At 32.7% G+C, this 20554-nt stretch overlaps 2 protein-coding genes across 2 annotated transcripts in view; one reads left to right on the plus strand and one right to left on the minus strand.

Moving 5' to 3' along the window:
• Positions 1-20554, minus strand: part of Sdc (Syndecan) — a 419218-nt gene that overhangs the window by 146901 nt on the left and 251763 nt on the right. The window lies entirely within an intron of this gene.
• LOC137926592 (lipase 3-like) overlaps positions 14958-20554 on the plus strand; it is a 182391-nt gene continuing 176794 nt past the window's right edge. The window contains exons 1-5 of the mRNA XM_068770261.1: positions 14958-15053; positions 15416-15617; positions 16954-17327; positions 17861-18001; positions 18619-18891. Coding sequence (XP_068626362.1) covers positions 14958-15053; positions 15416-15617; positions 16954-17327; positions 17861-18001; positions 18619-18891 — 1086 coding nt within the window. The remainder of the gene's footprint in view (positions 15054-15415; positions 15618-16953; positions 17328-17860; positions 18002-18618; positions 18892-20554) is intronic.

Genomic DNA, 20554 nt, shown 5'->3' on the forward strand with positions numbered 1-20554 from the left:
GCTCAGACTTAATATTATACCTGGAACAAATTTAAATAATCCTTGATTTGATAAGATTATATTTATTACATGAAACTAAAACCAAATTTTTGGAATTTCAAATTTTGTTTACTTCATAGAAAGATTAATTCGTTTTCGACATTACAAGGCGTCGGCGTCCACCAAAAATCGCCACGATGATCTGTCTTGTTCTACCTTTATCCGACTATGGTGTTTGACCTAGTGGAGGCTTCTCACGCCATGTCTCGTGGTTTATGTTCGCCACGTGAGCATAGTAATTGAAATATTGAAGTTTCTGTATCAAAGCGTAGTAACCAGAACGTAGTAAAGTTCTTCCACTACCCAAACATTTTGATATCCTATAGTGAAGTGAAAAGAATGAACAAAGATTAACAACTCGCTCATGCTATTACTAACAACGGTTTATAGAGACTGATGAAATAAATACTTCATGACGTCACACTGTCCTCAACCTTTTTAAAACAAGTTAGTATTGATAGTATATATTTTACCATTGTCATGTCACAGAAACGAAATTCTTTTTGACCAGTGCTTCATTCCAGGCAGTGAGTCACTTAAATAAGTAATCAAACATCGAAAATCGAAATAGAGGACAGAATCGATTACAATACACAGAATCGTCGCGGTCGCTGTGCCCGGTGCCACCGCGCCGGGAGATTTATGAACGAAATTGAATCGGTATCTCATTTATTTACGCTTCGATGCGCTTGTAAATCGATGTTGATTCATTTCGTATCGATGACAATGATTTGACAAAATTCAATTATACTTTGACCCCGCAGTTTAATTTCAGTGTTAATTTTGTTTAATAATTTTAAATCCATTTTAAAAGCATTCATATTCGTTTTTTTCTATATTTTCAGTGTCAATTACTTAATCGACGAGGTTTCATCATATTTCACACAATTTCTCGTTGACTAAATAGTCTTGTTGTTTGATATTTACCACCGATGTTCAGTTTAAGTACAATGTCAAAATATTGTATTTTGTCAAATTTAGTTCTTAACAAACCTATGGCGAAAGCTGCATAATTTCAATGTGAAAAAATAGATAGCGAGGTGGCAATCAACATAGAACAACATCCAAACACGAAATATAAACTCGGAAAGGAATATTCATTACAAAGTACAAAGAGGATCAATTAGATTTATAATCGTTTTTAAAACCCAGGCTATTAACCCAGACTATACGCTGAGTTTCGTAAACTAGTGGTCAAAGTGTGGTATTATGGTACGCAGAGGACGCTGCTGTCCATCCTTTGGAAACTTATTTGTGAGCAGTGGCAATTGCATATAATTAATGCACAAAGTGTGAACTATACTATACTGTATCCCGAGAATCAAACCTGCGACGTACGATCGCCAGTCTCATTCCTCTACAGCAGTGCTACCAATGCTATGTGTATTTTAACGGTAATTTGTTTTGACACAATCAGCATTGATTTTTTTTCCAAAGCAATCCCTGTTATTTTCTGCAAAATAACTCTCATAAGCTTATCCTCTCTCAACAAAAAAGTATGAATTAATTAAAAGTATCAAAGTTTTACGATAAATTTGATAAGATTAAAAATCTTTCAAGATAATTCATATCTATATTAAATATTAAAACATCACCGTTGTTGCATTTGGCACATGGCGTTTATTAGGTCAATGGGCGTCGTCGTAATAAACTTTTTATTCAATTTTTACGAGTCCGTACACTTAACATAAAAATCTTATTGGGTGTGAGCTCACAGAAAATTGAGGGAAGCAATTTGCTGTCAAGAATGCTTCGGTCGTCAACTCTACGGGCGAATGATTGTGACTCAACTTTACTGTTTTTCATTTCGATTGAAATGTAAAAAATGCATGCTATAGATTGATTCAAGTAATTGAGTCCATTAAATGCTTCGTCTTATAAAAATCGGTTGAAAGTTAACATAACTTAAATGTTCGATAATTTACCGCCTGGTAATTTTAAATATGCTCTAGAATAAGTACAGGTTAATAAGAAAAAGAACTAGAAATAACTAGATTATTTTAGTACGTTATTTTAAGCTTCGTCGTTTCAGCCCATCGACGTTCAAAGATTTCACGATTCACAGGCTAGTTGGCGATCGCAATGTGGTATTATAGTATGTAGAGGACGCTTTTAAGAAAGCTGAAGCTAACAAGAAACTTAACCTATTTTATTTTGAGAAAAGCTAGTAACAGACTCGGAAGAGTTTTTAAATTTTTGTGGTCACTTCCACAAATTGCTCTTAACTCTTAAAAACAAAGCTGTATCATAGCCAAAAAGTCCTTTACACTGTTATAGCCTTTTTTCGCCAATTTTTGTTTAATAATCTCTCTAAATTTATTACGAAGTTGGCAAAGACGATATACATAATACTGTGATTGAAAAGTAAGAAGTATTTATTAATAAAATACAAATTCTTTATCTATTTTTCGGAATCAATCTCATCCCCTTTCAAAGTATTCTCCGTCCGATAAAACGGACTTTTGCCAACGCTTGTTCCAGTCCTCGAGACAGTAGGAATAGTCTTTTTTCAATATAGCCTTCAAGACTCAATTGCGACAAAACGGCGGCCCCGCATTGTCCTTTTGAGTTTGTTGAATAGGCAGAAGTAGCACGAAGCGAAAACAGGCGAATAGCGGTTGTGGATATCGTTTTGAGTTTTTATCGCCTTTTTCCGAAAAAAAAAGCGATTTTGCTACCAATCGAAAATTGACGACCAATCGACATTTGACAAAATTTAAACATTTGACCCAACGCGTGTAACTCGAAGACAATTAAATCTTTTGAGACACAGACGCGTGGAAAGTGTTATGTTTATAACATTTTCCACGCGTCGTACTAACCTAGAAAAAAAAAACATTTACCTGCCTTCCTAATGCCGGAGAGTTTTAAATGACAATTTCACCTTACTAATACACTACAGTAATAAGTCAAAATATGTACTTCCATGTCAAAATCAAAATGTTGATAATCTTATCCAAGGCATTGTTAACTCTGTTAATAATTTTGAAATAAAAAGTCTGAAACGATATTACGTGTAGGCGTGACATTCATAGCGTGCTGGGTCGGAAACCGCAGCGCTCAACGCGTTAGCCAGGGCACCTAACCGCAATGTAAAACGTACAGTATAGAAAAACCAACACAAAATCAGTGTCTTATGCTTTGAATTTAATTATACGTTTTTTGTTAAAGTTCGAGAGACGATATGGGTCCTATTCCAGCAAATAAACAAATTATTCGAATTTTTGCTGCAGAGATATGCCAGTGTCTTCATTATGTCTTAACTTATCCTATATCACCGGGTATAAGACTTTTCTAAAAATTTCCATTAGGGCCGTTTGGAAGCGTTCTACTTTTAACGTCTATAGAGGACCTTAACTAGGTCGGCTAGTCTACGCTGTATTTCCCGATCAGAGGTCTCCACTACAAAGCCTTAAGGCCCAAGCGGCTGTTATTTGCGCTTTAAATTTAAAACCCAAAAGGAGTCCGTTATAAATTAAAAAGCTTTGAATTCTACAAATTTATTTTATTTCTAACAATATTAATAAAATTAAAAACAATGTAGAAATAAATCAAGGTAATTATAATGGTGACGATAGACAATGAATACGCATCGTTAACGACAGTCAGAACAATCGAAGCCAGGAAAGACAACGCCATGATGAACGCGTGGAAAATTAGATACCACAGCCGGTATTTGTAGAGCCGACGTTTTCTCATAACGCTCGCAATCAAGAGCGCTGTCGCAACGAAGAGTTGTATGTGGAGTAAGCTGGCAACAGACTCCACGAGGACGCTGCCCACGTTGCGGTACTGGCCGGACATCTTCGACACGTCCATCGCCAACAGCAAGGCGCTGAAAATCACTATCGGCAGCACCGCTGAAGCAGCTATCAGGATGAAGGACTTTCGGAGCAGCCGACATTGAGTGCATGGCGGGTTTTCCGCGTAATGGCTCAAGATTGTTGATTTCGTCATTATAGAATCGACAAAAAAAATCATAAAAGATATTTTACTAATTTACTGTGACTTCTGTCAGTCACTTGTCAGTTTTAATTTTTTCTTTACAGATTATCATTATACTGTATTCTTCATCTTTTATATTATTTCGTCGTTGTCAAAGCACAGGTACAGGTGTATAGAACAGGCAGTTGAAACATTATGATATAATCAAAACATTGCAAGATAAATAACTGTCGATTAGCTTTGAATTTTGGACGGGTCAAAAAACTTTTTGAATTGAAGCAAAATTACTTAAGTTTAATTTTAAGTACACTTATATATAAAGAGTTCGGTTGTTCTGTCTTAACGAGTTTTTATAAGTAAACATCGTTAGTATTCCGCGTTACAAATTGTTTTAGCATATGCCGCTGTCTAAAGCATATTAAACGTCGCTTCTAACACTCCAGCGACCATCTATCATGCCGACACTGCAAATTAGCTAGTATATGATGCTACATTAATCATGGATGCATCAACCAGTTTGTGCATTAATTCACTGGCAACCAAGAAGTGTGTCAAGAGACTTATAACCGAGGATTAGCAAAAGGAATATTTGGCAAATATATATATTTACAAGCAACGATTAAAGCAAATTATTAAAAACTTTTTTATTGAATTAGATCGCGATTTATTTATATATTTAATTATTATTGCAATACAATAAGATACCGAGCTAATCCTGCGTACAAAGGAGCAAAAACAATAATAAGTTTGAAGGCTAATCGGAGTGATTGACGGAAGGACCCGTGATCTTTCATCTTTTTCAATTATCCATATTTTTCGTCTTGTTTACGAAATAAAAACATTCTAGAAGTGAATGATGTAAGAATGTTAAATAATATGAATGAAAGAAAGAAGATAAAGAGAAATTGTGAAGGTTTAGAGACAGAAGGTGAAAATAGAAAGCTTTATATCGCTGTTCCAAAAATAAGATGGAGGAACGAGAGGACCTCAATAAGGTCGCCATTATAAAAAAAACATTCTAGAACAATCCGATTTGATACAAACAGGAATTAAATCTTTATAATTGAAGTTACTAGAGTTCTTAAGCTTTGATTTGCGAGGAACCTAAAATAAATTCAGATGGATTTTCATGTCATGCTGGTACATAAATAAAAAAAAAAACGATCTACTTCATTAAAAAATTCTTATTTAAGTTTATTTACAAAATTTCCACTATTCAATTACGGATTTTAGTTGCAAGATGACACAGGTTTCTTTTCTATATCTTTCTGTTTTCTCCTTACCTACGCATAGAGCATTGGCGGCAGTACACAACTTTTAAAAAAATACATCTCGGAATCAAACTCGTTACCTACGATCATCAAGACCACTGAGCTTTAACCACTAAGCTTTTACTCTTATTATTAATACACTAATATTTTACGGAATTAATTATTTTTTTAAAGAACATTAAAATGGAAACCATTGTATTTAACACTTCTGAATACCATTCTGTTAATAATTTCAGTGGTGTGATTAGAGAATCACCGTGTCTTACTATTTAATTAGTGATTTGAGCTTTTAATATAAAACAGTTTCGGAGAATCTTCTAATGATTAACTGAAGCATTACGTCTTGAGAGATCTGAACGCTAAAGATATTCAAGCGACAATACTCTTGTTTTTGTAGTGTCGTTATTTATACCCAACTACTAATATTTGTCTCTTAAATTGTATCGATCTACCTTACAATATAAAAACGCATAGGGCGTTACACGAAAAGAAAACAAAGGTACATCCCAACGTTTTTATTTCAATATAACGCTGCGGTTTTTACGGGACGGCCCCCACTCCATCTTCAGACAGGCGATAAATAAACGTATCGAGTTTCTGTCACTTCGGTCGTTTAAGAAAATGGCGTCGCGCACGTACCACGGAACAGTTCCTACGTAGATAAGGTTGACACATGCAGCTCATAAAATATCCACAACTTAAGTTCTCTAACAAAATAGCCGCTTTGTTATCTCGCGTTTGGTTTTATGATGTTTACTATATGTGCACGTAGTAAAATATTGTACGGTACAATTTTTTAACGAATTATAAACGGACAGAAATAAGTAATAATTTTCGTGTTTGTAAGTAAATAAATTATTGTATATTCTTCTCAATGATTCTGATATCGTATCGATTAACTTAAAAGAAACTTAAATCTTATAGAGTTATCCTATAACGGCATCCTTCAACTTATAGTTACTTGTGTTCTAGATACACCCTGATCTGGGAAGATCCCACAAAAAACTTAGACGATTTTTTTAGTGGTCACTTTAACAATATATAACTTTAATAATAATAATATAAAAAATTCTTCACACTTAAAAAAGATTCCTTTTTTAAAAACGTTGATAATTTTTTGGAAAATCTTATGAAAACTCGGAAACATTAACATGTTGTAATACTATACACGGTTGCCTATAAAATAGTTACTAACTTTATGAAGCCTTGAGTAATGTTGACTGAAGAAAGACGTAATGAAGAGTTATCCAATAGCCTTGTAAAATTTGTTGATAGATGGACCATCTATCAACAAATTTTACAAGGCATAATCACGCCCGTTACACCATTACTATTACATACTTGAACAAGTTTTCTTGAACCGACCATTCTAATACACAACATTTAAATAGACAATAGCAATATTCTTTAATTTAAAATAATATAAAATATTGCTAATTGAATTTAATAAAACTAGATGTCGTTGTTAAATTGGAAGTAAAACTGTAATTTTAAAATAAAATAAAGTTATCAGCACATCAGTATATCAAGACTAAATAAGATTAATATTTACTGTCGATATCTAAATAAAATTTTGCCAAAAATATCCATGTGAAATTCTTGAGCGAATTGAACTATAAAAGCTTATGTGGAAAGAAAAAATAAACCCCTACGTTACTGCAAGATTCATATTATTCACGCCCTTTATACTATGACGTCACTCAAACCTAGCGATGAAGAGCTCACCCTAGCGCGGAAATGAACCAAACCCTCACTTTGATTGACAGCGGAAGGGGTGGCGGTGCAGACGTAATAGTTTAATTAGACAATGGGGGCACGCTCCTTTAATGTCGCCGACATGTTTTGGGGCTTTTATCTTTTACAAACCACTATCATGGTAACTATATTTAAATACATTTCTTAAGTAATATACATAATCAAGCGGATTGGCAAGATGAATTGGCATTGAGCAGGTTATATAGCCTAAGGTTTTAGAGATCACGCACCGGCAGATCTTTGTCTTGCAGTGGACGTCCAATGGCTAAAATGATGATATTTTTCATTTCTGAATGTAATTAATAAAAATTATTATAAATAAATATATCACTTTAAATCAATAATTAATTTTTACTTTACCGTACACTCTGAGTTATTCAACGTGAAGCAATCTTAAAAAAGCACAATTTTTTTAGAAAGAAAATCATTATCGGTGGCACAAATGAATCATCTTTAACCCGGTATGTTGTAACAATACTTAAAAAAAAATATTATTTTATACCGTAAAATATAGAGCCAAGCTTGCTTATGCTAATGACTTGTCATTCAAGTGAGGTCAATGTTCGAACGTTGCTATTTACTATATGTTTTAATATGAGTAATATGGAACACTAAATTCGTAATCGTCAAAGGAATCGTGATAAGAGATATTATCATAATTGCTAAAGCAATTTCATAAAATTAATATGGAAATATTCGTAATACTGACATTATAATAATACTATCTTCCAGCATAACAAATCATTGTAATTTATCATTAAATATATTTATTTATTAAATAACTATTTACTATGTCTGGTATGGTTACCTTATGAGTAGAGAATCGAAGTTGGTAAGGTCACTGAAAAACGCTAAATAAAATAGTCGAAAGACCGCTTCAAAACGGTCCTATAAGAGTGAATAGAAAAGGAGGACATCGCCTGACTGGAGAGTAAAGAGGAGTGTCATCTTTTTTTGGAATTCTGCAAAATAAAGTAGTGGGAGAAACAATAAAAAGCAATAAATTAATAAGAAAGAACAAGAAACAATAGCAATAAAATATCTGTAGCATTAGAAATGTAAATTAAGTGCTATGTAGGTAGTAAGAAAATAAATAAGAATTATGAATTTAATAAATTATTTAACAAATATATGAAAGCTAAAGAATAGAGAAATAAAAATAATAAATGTAAAATTGTAGAACATTAGAGGGAAGGCGACGGAAGTGAGGCAATGTACAGATGAAAAATAAAGAAAGGAATGAGAGATATTGTAAAGGAAATTACAGGAAAAATGAAAAGCATTGAAAAGGACTAAAGATGGGTGTGGAACTAAAAAAAATGTGAAAAATTATAATGTAGATAAAGAGATCCAACCATAACAGAGGCTTAAAGAAAGGCCCCAAAAAACGGTGCCATAAATAAATTACAGTATTATATGTTATCTGATAAATTGTGTATAGCAGTGGTCGCCCAACGGCTAAAATAATGATTCTCATGACTTCATTGTTTAATTAAGATAAATGATATATTTAGCGGTCTCATCGCATTCCATAATCTTTTACAATCTAAATATAGATGTGATTAATTAAAAACAAATATTTCATTACTACCTAAATACTCTAGCATGAATAAGTTTAAATATAAATCAAACCCAAATCCGTGCCTTATTACGGTAGTTCGCTAACAACTAAAACAATACATCACAAAACTCTCATAAGTCAGGCATAGAATACCGTCATACAAATTAACACGGATCTCTTCCCTATTACACAATACATGTTATACAGCGTAATGGCGAAACTTATCGGGATTATAATAACAATACATACCTCAATTTACCTATGAAAACTTTCATGGTAGTTAAGGCAATGTTATTTATAGTTTCTATCGTAAATCATTGGTTACATATGTAAGTTTTAAAAAGGTGAAACTACTTGTTTAGTAATCATACTAGATGGCTTCCTTGAAAACCTCAGATTTGATCGTTTCATTAGGTATTTCATTAGATTCGTAAACTGCTGAGTTCTAAAGTTGCTTGGACGGACGCTTCATGGACTTACTAAGTATAAAAGTTAACCTGAGGCATCTGTTCTTCGAGCTATATAGCCTGTTGACTGCCATTTCAACTTGCCGACCCGCAAAAGACATCAGTTACTTTCGTTCATGCTACTAATTATCGATCTTTTCGTTTCAGCCCTTAGACGTATACTACAAGGCATAGACCTCCCCCAAATATATCTCTGGGGAATATAACATAATGAAATTATAGTACGTAGAGGATGCGGCCATCCATCCTCTGTAAAATTACTATTACCTTCTTGATTTTTATCTATTACCTTCAAAATAAATAATAAAAAATATGTTGTTTTGCACCAAAAAGTAAAACGTTAAAAAATAATTCGAAAATCGTCGCTCGTACTGCGTTAACGGATTTAGTGAATCCTACAACGGGTGCTTCATCAATATGGAGCGCCACATGCTGCGAGACCGTCACGAGCGGCCAGGTGTTCAGCCCGTGTCAATCATACGGATTTCGTCCAACTTTGTACGGATTTTAACGTTTGTAAAACGGTTGCAACCAGTGAAGACATCTGTGATCGATTATGCTTGAAGAAATCAATACTTGCGTGTTGTGTTAAAATAATTTTAATGCCCCTTAAAATCGAGAATGGCTTGATCAATACGACTGTATCTTTTTCATATTTTCGTTATAATATAAGTATAAATTATTTAAGAGTATAGCGAGAACAACACCAGTATTTTCAATATAAACTACAGAGTAAGTTATAAATCTATCCCTGTGAAAAATTTAACGACATATCTAACTAAAAAAAGGTATATTTGGATGGAACCAAACTGTGATGCTCAGATGAAATTACCACAGTGATGTATGAATGGTTACCGTCTTTCGTTCACAATACATAAACAATCTCGTATAAATATAAACAAATAATTAAAAAGATAATAAATTCAATCTGCTACCAAAGACTGCAGTATATGAAATAGAATTATTATTGTAAGTATGATTGATTATTATTAAGTCGTTGAATCAATAAATGAAGCAGTAACACCGAGATACGTTTTATTTATTTTTTTTTTGTAAGAATTCGCTAGGCCAATATCTTAGACAGTATGAAATCTATATATATATTTCCACGTATTTTAACATGTAGATGTGAGAGGAGGCTGAATATTATGTTAACTTTACCTTCCATTTTTTAATTTGTAGACAATTGTTTAAAAAGTAGTAAAAAGATGAAAGCGCATTTTGTTTGTAAAAACTTGTAATCAATAATCTAGGCTATTAGTTGCCTATAATTTCAAACTCACCTTCTCACATAGACATGTGTGTACGCGTATTTACCAATTACACATTTTCTTTATTTTCAACCCTCTACGGTAGGTCGTAACATCCGACTAACATACAGTTTTATTTAACGGTATTTTAAAACTATTTTGTGGACACAATATTTTACAAAATATCTGCCGCTTTTCGTTTAAATTTTGCATACGAATAGTTAATTTCCCTCGTGCAGAGTTCCCGTAATATACTTATCAAGCCATTATTTTGTTTCCGTTTTAATGTTCCTTCAAAAAAGAGTTTAATCAATACACGAAAATTCCTGTATAGATTATAATAAATATTATAAAAAATTGGGCAGCTACCTAACGCGCTACACAACGGTTGGTTCCTGTCAAACTATAATAGAACTTCTGTTACTTTAAAGTAAGGATCAAATTGCCATTAACGAATTGAAAAATTGACAAATAGAAAACTCTTTGAATGTTTGTATTATCCGGAAATAAAAGTCTGTCAATAATGTTGACGTACCCGTGTCAGACCGGGGGACTTATTTTTTTAATTAATTATTCAACCTTTTTACACGTCTTACACAGCTTAATGTTTTATATGAATTTTCTAGTAATCGAACTAAGGAGGTGCAAAAATAAAAAATGTCAGGTGTGTAAATGCTCTTATTGAGTAATATCTATGTTTGCGAACTAGTAAACATATCTTTTCAGCCGATGGACGCCTACTGCAAGGCATAAGCCAAAGATCGCTGTAATAATCGGTCATGCGCTACCTCCAGCGACTTCCCGCCACTTTCACTATGTCATCGGTCTACCTAGTGGGGCATCTACCCACACCGCGGCAACCGGCCACTCGACAACCTTTCCGCCAAAAAGCCATCGGTTGCCGTGATAATACTCGAAAATTATAATTAAGTTTTTCGCTCTTAAGGAAACTGTATCTTGTACAATTACATGCAGAAATGAAATATGCCATCACATGTTTTGTAGTGATCTGTGTTCAAAATTTTTGCGTAACTTAACATTAAATAAATGTCGAATCACTTATGACCTGAATAATATGTAACTATTACAGCATTGAAAAAATGGCCTTAGTGTCGTTTTTTTAAAATAAAAGAGTGAAGTCGGCTTTTTTGACGTCACTGTAATTCTGGTGTTCTAAATCTTATATTCGACCAACAGCATAATAACTTCTTGCCGTCTGTACATTGTTATTTATACGGAACAACAAGTAAGTAATAAATATTCGTTACTCAATAATTACTCTAAAAATCAGGTATGTATAAAACATGTGCTACCTGTCTGGGTACCTGTAGGTACCTATATTTTACGCGGATCGTACAACGTGGTCACAAATATTCCTTATCCTATCATTACACTCTCCTTTTTCGATCGTTCATGAAGTTTATTGAAAAGTAAAAATCCAGTACTCAAAGTTTATAGCTTAGAACTATATATAAATTAAAGCATACATACGATTTGACTCCAATGACCTTTTTATTATGCTAAAAATAATCATTGATTCAAAAGTGCGCGTAAATGCCTGCTTGCATAAATATAATTTTATTTCCGAGTTCGATCGTCAACAGGTACACATTACGTGTATTATAATACACGACTACTGCTCACAAATATTGAAAACGAATACATCTGAAAGCGTGTATGATATCCAAAAAGAGATAACACTTAAACTGCTATATAGACCTACTCGATTTCCAATAGCACCGATTAGAAGCAACATTATTCTCACCACCTTGTTGGTAGATTTTCTTCGCTGCGTTTGCTGGTCTCTCATCTCTACTATCCAGAACTTTAAGTCCTCAGCGACCTGTCTATTTCATTTTGCCGGCCCACTTGGCTATGCCAGTAAACTCACTACAAGCGTTATAAATTATAAAAAAAAATATAAATACATGTAATTTGTTAAGTTAGTTAGCTAAAGAATAATAAATAATATATGTAAACACACATATGACATGTACATGTAGTGTGTAAACAACATGATCCAATAAGAAAAAAGTCCTTCGAAAGGATTTGTGGCATTACTCGTAAGGAAACTCGGCGGTTACCTCATAAGCCTCCGGAGAGAATTATTCCCGGAGAACTTTTTTAAACGATCATAATCCGTCTTATAAAATATTAATACGCAAAATTGCTCGCCGCGGATCCGCCTGAAGTTTCCTCGTTACTCATAGAGGCTAGCGGGGGCTCCGTTTGTTTGTGCCCGTGTACTATTTAACTTTCTTTCGGGCGGTTCTCGAAAGTTTTAATTCAGTTAGACGAGGACCGGTTTCCACTTTGTTCGAGGGTTTGACGGGTTATCTTCGGGGAAAAGAAACAAGCGAGAATTTTTTTTTTAATTCGAAGTTTTACATATTCAAAATACGTTACTTCATAATATTTAGTATAATACCAATACTTAGTAATACTTCTTTCTGAACACATGTATATTTCATAAGAGATTAGCTAGACTATTTGTTGAAAAATGAACTATACATTCACCCCTATATAAGTGATATCTCTGAAACTGATGGAATGCAGCAGTCCTAGTATAAAATCAGCAGAGACAGAATATAATAATTAATTTTATTATGCGGTAGTGCCAATTCTAAAAATGTTTTTTGTTACTCTTTCCTTTTAAAATACTATAACTTAAGAAGGTGTATTTCTCCAATTAATACCAAATGAAATCAATTTAATTAAGCTTACGCTATCAAATCGAAACGAAAATCTCTGTACATTTTAAGATAACGAACCAAATTTTCCTCAACAGAGCTCATTAAATCGAATGATGAGTATAGATAAATTTCGATACAGAAAAATCTTTTGTAATTCACGAATAACAAGGCTTCAAGTCGTATCATGAAACCCGCGAAAGGAGATTGTAATGCCGCCAAAGAGCATTACTAATGATCACATTTACTGTCTAAAATCTTCTTACGAGTATAAGGAAGATTTGTTAAAAAATATCCTACTTGAAACCAAAAGTCACAAAGGCACGTTACGAAACCACAGACGTTTTTGTTCACAATCCCGCAAAGTAAATTTAATTTCTTTAAGTACTCAAACGTAAAATATTTAATACCGAAAACGGAAATTAATGAAAGGAAACGTAGGGAGTGTCGAAAATTAAAATAACTCTGTTAATACATTAAAACCATTGCGGCAGGTTTCGAAAATGAATATTAAAGTTAAATAATTAACCATAATATTTTGAATTATGTTCTTCTTGTATTTCAGTTGTAATTTTCTAACTAAATCCACCACACGGGCCTCGTGTAGAAACCTATTAGTTAAACACGTATCTAAATTTTCTAGGACAGGATTTCCTTGTCGTTTCCATTACTCTTTTTTATGTGTAACATATAATTATCTATTAATGATCGCTTATGTCCACTTGTGAACATCGTGAGAAGAGGCCAGAAAGACACAAATTAATAGAAACTAGAATCAGAATGGGCTTCCTTATAGTGCCATCCTTTAACTTCAAGTTACGACGGTTTCCAACGCGCCTTGATTTGAGTAGAGTCTGTAATAATTCATCATTCACTTTATCACGTCGTCATTAAAAATATTTATGGGGTCATAGATCAGATTCGCCAAGGCGATCGCCTGGTATTATGGTACACAAAGGAAAATGCTGCCTGTTCCTTGGGGACTTGTTTCTTCCAATCCTATTTATTTAGTACACAACCTGTGGACTACATAAGATTGTATACCGGGAATGGAACCCGTGATCTGTGATCTCAAGTTTCAGTCTTCTACCGCTGGGATATCACCGTTCGCCACATTATTATGATTTAAAATTGAAAAAATGTTCATTGAACTTTTTAATTTATTTGTACATAATAATACATCACGTAAGAACATATTGTAATACCGTATACGCCCACAGATTAGTTACAAATTTTGTGTAGCCAAAGGATAAAAAAAAGAGAGAAAAAAATCAGTAAATATTTCATATATTTATTGATATTGTTACGCGGATCAAAGTGATTTTCTTCTACATATATATCGACGACATATAAACATATTTATTCCTCTCGAAACTCTCTTGTTTTTTTACCATTTGTGAGCAGAATCAGTTAATCAAATTCTTCGCAAATTTTACTCACTATGCTAATTGTAATCATTTTATTGTAGTATATATAAAATAAATTATATCTTTCTTGTACTTCTTAAATAGTCTTCTTAAATTAACACATAATACGATTAAGAAGGTAAGGTAATATTTCTTACAGTGGTATATTAAATTAATATTTATAATGCAATTTTCTTTAATAAATACGCTTTTTGTTATTGTATGTACCTTTGAGCTAATTCTTTAATATTGAAATATTGAATAAATAACAATGTGATAATCCAATAATCAATAGATTTATACATTCGTGAGCGCGAGAACAACAAATGGCCCATAAAATGTACTATTGCATTAATAAAAGTGTAAATCACCAAACATATTTCACGATGTATACAAATAAATATAAAGGAATTCAGCTTTTATGTGAATAGCGAAAAAATCTATTTTAGCATTACGCTCCCGGGCTGCACGCACACGATTTTGTTGATAAGTGTACGTATTGTCAGTAGTAAAGATTATTTACGATGTATATATAGACATTTAACGGTGGACACCGACATTTGTCTTAGCACGATGTGGTGGGTATTTTGCGCGGTCGCCATGGCCGTAGGTGGTGATGCAATAATGCCTAAATTAGAAAACGTAACATCACGCAATGTTTATCTCACGGTAAGGATGACCTTTCTCTTCCTTAAGATTTTTGTTGATTTCATTTTTAGGAACTAAATTCGTATAAATAATCCGAAAAAAATACGAAGAATGTAATATGATATAATATAACATAACATAACATAATATAATATAATACAATACAATATAATACAATACAATATAATATAATAACCTGTGACTGTGTTTAAATTATATTTATTTCCCAATACTCTACGTTTTATTTTTCATCCATTGTAAATATTGAGTTACAATTTCATAGAAATCAAAATTCTGCAAACATACACTTTAAGTAGTTATTTATTTTAAGCAGTTAAAGACAGGTACATAAAAATCAAAACTGAAAAAAAAATGTTTTTCAGGTAAACAACATCATATCCGAAGGGTATCACGCGGAAGTTCATGAAGTAATAACTGAAGACGGTTACATACTGGAAGTACACAGAATTCCTTACAGAAGAAACGAAACGAAAGGTGATGAGAATAGACCGGTCGTTCTGATGATGCACGGATTACTTGGCGCCTCTAATTCTTACACCATCTACGGTCCTAAATACAGCATGGGTAAAATTTATGTTATTATTACAAAACCTTTTTTTTAAAACTATCAAAACACAAATACTCATTACTAAAGTCGTACTTTTAAATATCTCCCAAAAGTATGTTATTATGTCAGAATTAGAAAATACTATTTGCGAGTCGCATTAGGTTCTTTCACTCAACGTCACACAAACACAAAGCCTCATTCGAGTAAACAATTGAAATTGTAACTAAAAGATTTTTTTGAAATAATTAGGCTTTTAATTTTTTGTAGAAAAAGAAGTTACAAAGTTATGAATTTCTTGTATAACTAGCTTATTTCTTTAATCTACGAGCACCTCTCCGCGGGTGAAGGCCTTTTCCAAATAAGCTAAGATTTCTCTGTCTTGTGCTGTTTGTCTCCAGCTCGGACCTGCCGTTTGGCTAACATCGACTGTCAATCTCGTAAGCGGTCTTCCTCTTTGACGTTTTCCCCAAAGGCCTTTCCATAGTGTCACCCTTTTTGTCCATCTCTCGTCTGTCAACCTTGCTATATGTCCCGCCCACCTCCATTTCAGATTTAGTATGTGGTTGAGCGCATCTGAGGCTTTTGTTTTGCTATTTGCGAACATCGTATTTTCTGAAGATTTTTTTTTAATACAATGAAGAGTACCTGTCTATTTATGTGTTAATAATTTCCGATTTCTAAACATAACGTCTCTAACTAAAAACAATTCTATTTTTAACATAGAAAAGTTTTTATTTAACATGTAATGAAAGACAGCAAGTCATCGAACATAATGGCACAAATATTATACCAGAATTAAATATTTAAATCAATAAATATCACTATAAAAAACCTGCAGATATTAATAAGATTTTATACAATTGTAAGAGCAAACTTAGACTTTTGGTTTAATTATTTTTAAAACATTTTTCATTACCGCACATAAACTTCTTCGCAATTATTTGAATCATTATGACAGATTTCACTGGCTTTATACATGGCTAGTTTTTCTACCACCGGTAAAGATTTGACTTAGTTTTCTGATTTCAATATTGTTTAAATTAATACGATATACAGAAGAACTAAGAGAGTGAGCAAGACTGCTGACTCGTCCAACTGACAGCCATTAGGGTCAAAAGATTCTCGAAAGACGACCATGAACCAGTAGACACGGCTCGGGTACTCCCCCCTCCCACTAGATGGACCGACGGCCAAGGTTGCGGTAAATTGCTAGATGTGGACAGCGCAAGCACCTTTCATTGTAAAGCCTATATATTTCAAATGGCGTTTATTCGTTGACATGATGATATGGACCTTATTTGATTTGGATCAGAATTATTTCTATGATTAATTCACTTTATCTAAAAATTTTAGGTTACATTCTAGCTGATGCCGGATACGATGTGTGGATAGCCAACGCAAGAGGTTCAAAGAACTCGCGACGCCATATCAAGTTAGACGCCGACAATCCCAATGAGAAGTTACAATTCTTTGACTTCTCATTCGAGGAAATTGGAAAATACGATTTGTCAGCGATGGTGAACTATATTTTGAATAAGACTAAACAGGAGAGGTTACACTACATAGGTCACTCTCAAGGTGGTACAACTTTCTTTGTACTGAACAGTTTAAGGCCAGAGTACAACCAAAAGTTTGTATCGGCTCATCTGTTGGCGCCGGTCGGCTACCAGAATCACTTTCCGAATTTACAACTACTCAGATTGGCACGATTTTCGGACATGGTATATGTAAGTTCTACCAAAATTACTTTAATATAATTTTTTGGGCTTTTACATTACAAATTATGCAATTTCCTGCAAAAGGATCTTTTTTCTCTTTAATTCATAAAACTGTTCCTCGGAATAACTCGCATCTTCTTCGATTTTCGAGATGAATACGTACAATAATACTATTGACATCTTTAAAGATTCTATCATCATCATTGAAGCCGTAGGTCATAGTCTGCTGAATTTAGAATTTTCATTGATTTCCAATTAAACCAGTTGGAAACTTCTTTATGTTCAGCGTCTTTGATCAACAGTAACTTATATCTTGTAAACCAGTACCACTTAACATAGATATATAAATAGATGCCTATTTTTTTATTAATTCTAATTTGTATCTCTAGTGTTTTGTTACAATATATTTATTTTCGCTTTTACTCAGTACCTATGTAGGTACTTATTCAATGTGTAGGTATTTAAAATATAGTGAAACATGTAATGTGATCACTGCTTTAGCTTTTAAATAAATTAATATAACATAAATTTTAATTTTTTAGTCATTTAGCGTGTCATTGGGTTACGTGGAAATGTATCCGCCCAATTCGACGGTAGCAATGGATATTAATACAACCAACTTTTGCGCCAGCTACCCGTATTTGCAGAACATGTGTGAAAATTTAGGCGGTAAAATTCAATTGGTAAGTTGGTATTAAACCTTCGTTTACTTTTTAATTGTATGTCTGTCTGTTTTATTTTATAATGTATGTATTTATAGTGCTTATGTTATATATTTACTGAATATCGACAATATATGTACTTGTCAAAACTCAATGCTAGCATAGTTTTAATTATTTAATTAATGTCTACACTTAATGGCGGATACCCAGCATATACGTTTAGAATCCCAAATACAATTTAAAGCAAACACATTTTTTTAGTTATTCATTAATTTATTTTTAATCTCATTTTTTTGACAATGTTTTGTTTGCAACCGCAAAAATTTTAAATATTGCTGTTATTTTTAACACGAGTTCCACCACAGAACAAGCACAGCAGAAACTGCTAGAAGAATAAACAAAATTTGCTTTAAATGCCAGAATGACTAAGATTTTAAGTTTGTTATATTACGACAATATAAATCAGCAATTTTATTTCATTTGCTTGGCTCTTTTTATGTCATATAAATATTTATTTAACATAATAGTTATCTGAGCACTGTTATTATTTTTAGTAAATTTGGTAATCTGACTTTACTATTATACTTCATACATTCATCGGTTATATAATCATCGTAATTATAATATTTTATTTTAAGACAACAACTGATATCGACGTGGATTTAATCGGCGGCGCGGCTCTTAAACAATTAGCTCACTTTGGACAGAACATAAGAGACAAACTATTCAGACGATGGAACTATGGTCCAACGAAAAATTATTTAGCGTACGGAGCCGAGAGTCCTCCGCTATATGACTTGAAAAAAATTACAGTAAAAAACACGATACATTACGCACAGAACGATATGCTCGTGGATGAAAGAGATATAGTAGCGATGGCTAACGACATGCCCCACTCGGAATTGCGAAGGGTAAAAAGGAGTAATTTTCTACACGAAGAATTCGTAACAGCGAGGGATGCTAAAGATTTAGTGACGACACATATAGTTGAAGCAATAGCAAATGCACAGTTAGTGTTGATTTTTTTTCATCTTATTATTTCATAAAATTTCCCGTAAGACAATATCAAAAAGAATTAATACTAAACGTAAATCACAGAATCATGAAACTACCAGCTTTTAATAATTATTTTATTTAGGATCTTATATTTTTTAGTAATGTTTTAAGTACTAGGACATTTGAAAAATAATGTTTTAATGTAATGCAACCGAAACCGCTGTACCGCGCCTTGTTAAAGCGTTGCCAGGTGGGGAGCGAGGAAAATTAACACGAGAATCGGGGCTGATACTTTACGTCTTGACACGAAAACCTAAGGTGCGGTACGGCGGTTTTGGTAGCACTATATCAAATAACAGCAAAAACTATACTAGGATTTTAATTCAAATTTTATCAATTATTTAATTCTATTTATTTTTTCAGTAAATTGGGTAATTCGGATAGTTATGAAAATTATTACGACTACGAAGAAGAATCGCCGAATTCTAGTCACAGATTCGAACCTGGAATATTGTTTAAATGGTTTCTCATTACTATGTTTATATGTAGCTTATAGTGAATTTTTATATAAGCGATAGGTTTAACCGATTAGAATAATTTCTATTAGAAGTTATTCATAACTATAGTTGTAGCAGTAGGTAGGTTATATAAAATTATTATTACGAACCATAATTTAATGCTATAAAAATTTAATTGTACAAACTAAAATAACATTTTGTCGTGATATGTTCTGTATGAGTGATGGTAATTAAATTGTGTTAGTGTCAGCACGATTATTTTAAACGGCACTTAAAATTTATAGTCAACACACAAGTGTCAAGCTATATTTAATACAAACATAATGTATTGTGATAACGAAAGAAAAACCTAGCCTTTAGAAAATAGCATCTTAATTTAACAGAATTTACTGTTTATTGGTGTTAATGAAAACGGCAGGAAAGCTTATTATTTGTAACAAGGCTTCATCCCTCCGTACTCACAGAAAATGTCGAAACTATTCTTATCTTCATTAAGCTTAGCTATAGATATTTATAGACAGAAATAAATAGACTTCTTCCTTAAATGTCCAGGTCATGGATAACAATTATTATTAGTTAATTACATTACAATTACTAATATTTTATTCAAATAGGCATTTACAAGCACTTTTGTATCAGTAATTATTTTAAAAACGTAAGTAATAAGCTACCATGGGTTAGGAACGCTGATCTACTAAAAATATTGGAGAAAAACTTAACATAGCTCTTTTTAAAGAAAATTTAACAATAGTTGATGTGTATATTTACATATATAATATTAACCATGCAAATGAGTCAACAAACCAGGCTACACATTTCGATCAACTAAAAACTCTTGAATGCTATTATAAGATTCATATAATAATATGCTTATAATTTTATATTTAAAATAATATGTGTAATATAAAATAAAATGTTTCATTGAATTATTTGATTTTGTAAAATTATTTTATATCCAGAGTCGAGCTTCACATTTCGATACGTGTATTTACGTCGACCGTATTTTTAGGAAATCAAAAAGAATGGTGACGATTAACATTTTTACTGTATTTTTAATACG

The sequence above is a fragment of the Battus philenor genome, unplaced genomic scaffold (genome assembly GCF_028537555.1).
Source record: "Battus philenor isolate CCGP_79_NKW_IND1 unplaced genomic scaffold, ilBatPhil1.0.hap1 SCAF_3, whole genome shotgun sequence".
In the NCBI taxonomy this organism is placed as follows: Eukaryota; Metazoa; Arthropoda; class Insecta; order Lepidoptera; family Papilionidae; genus Battus; species Battus philenor.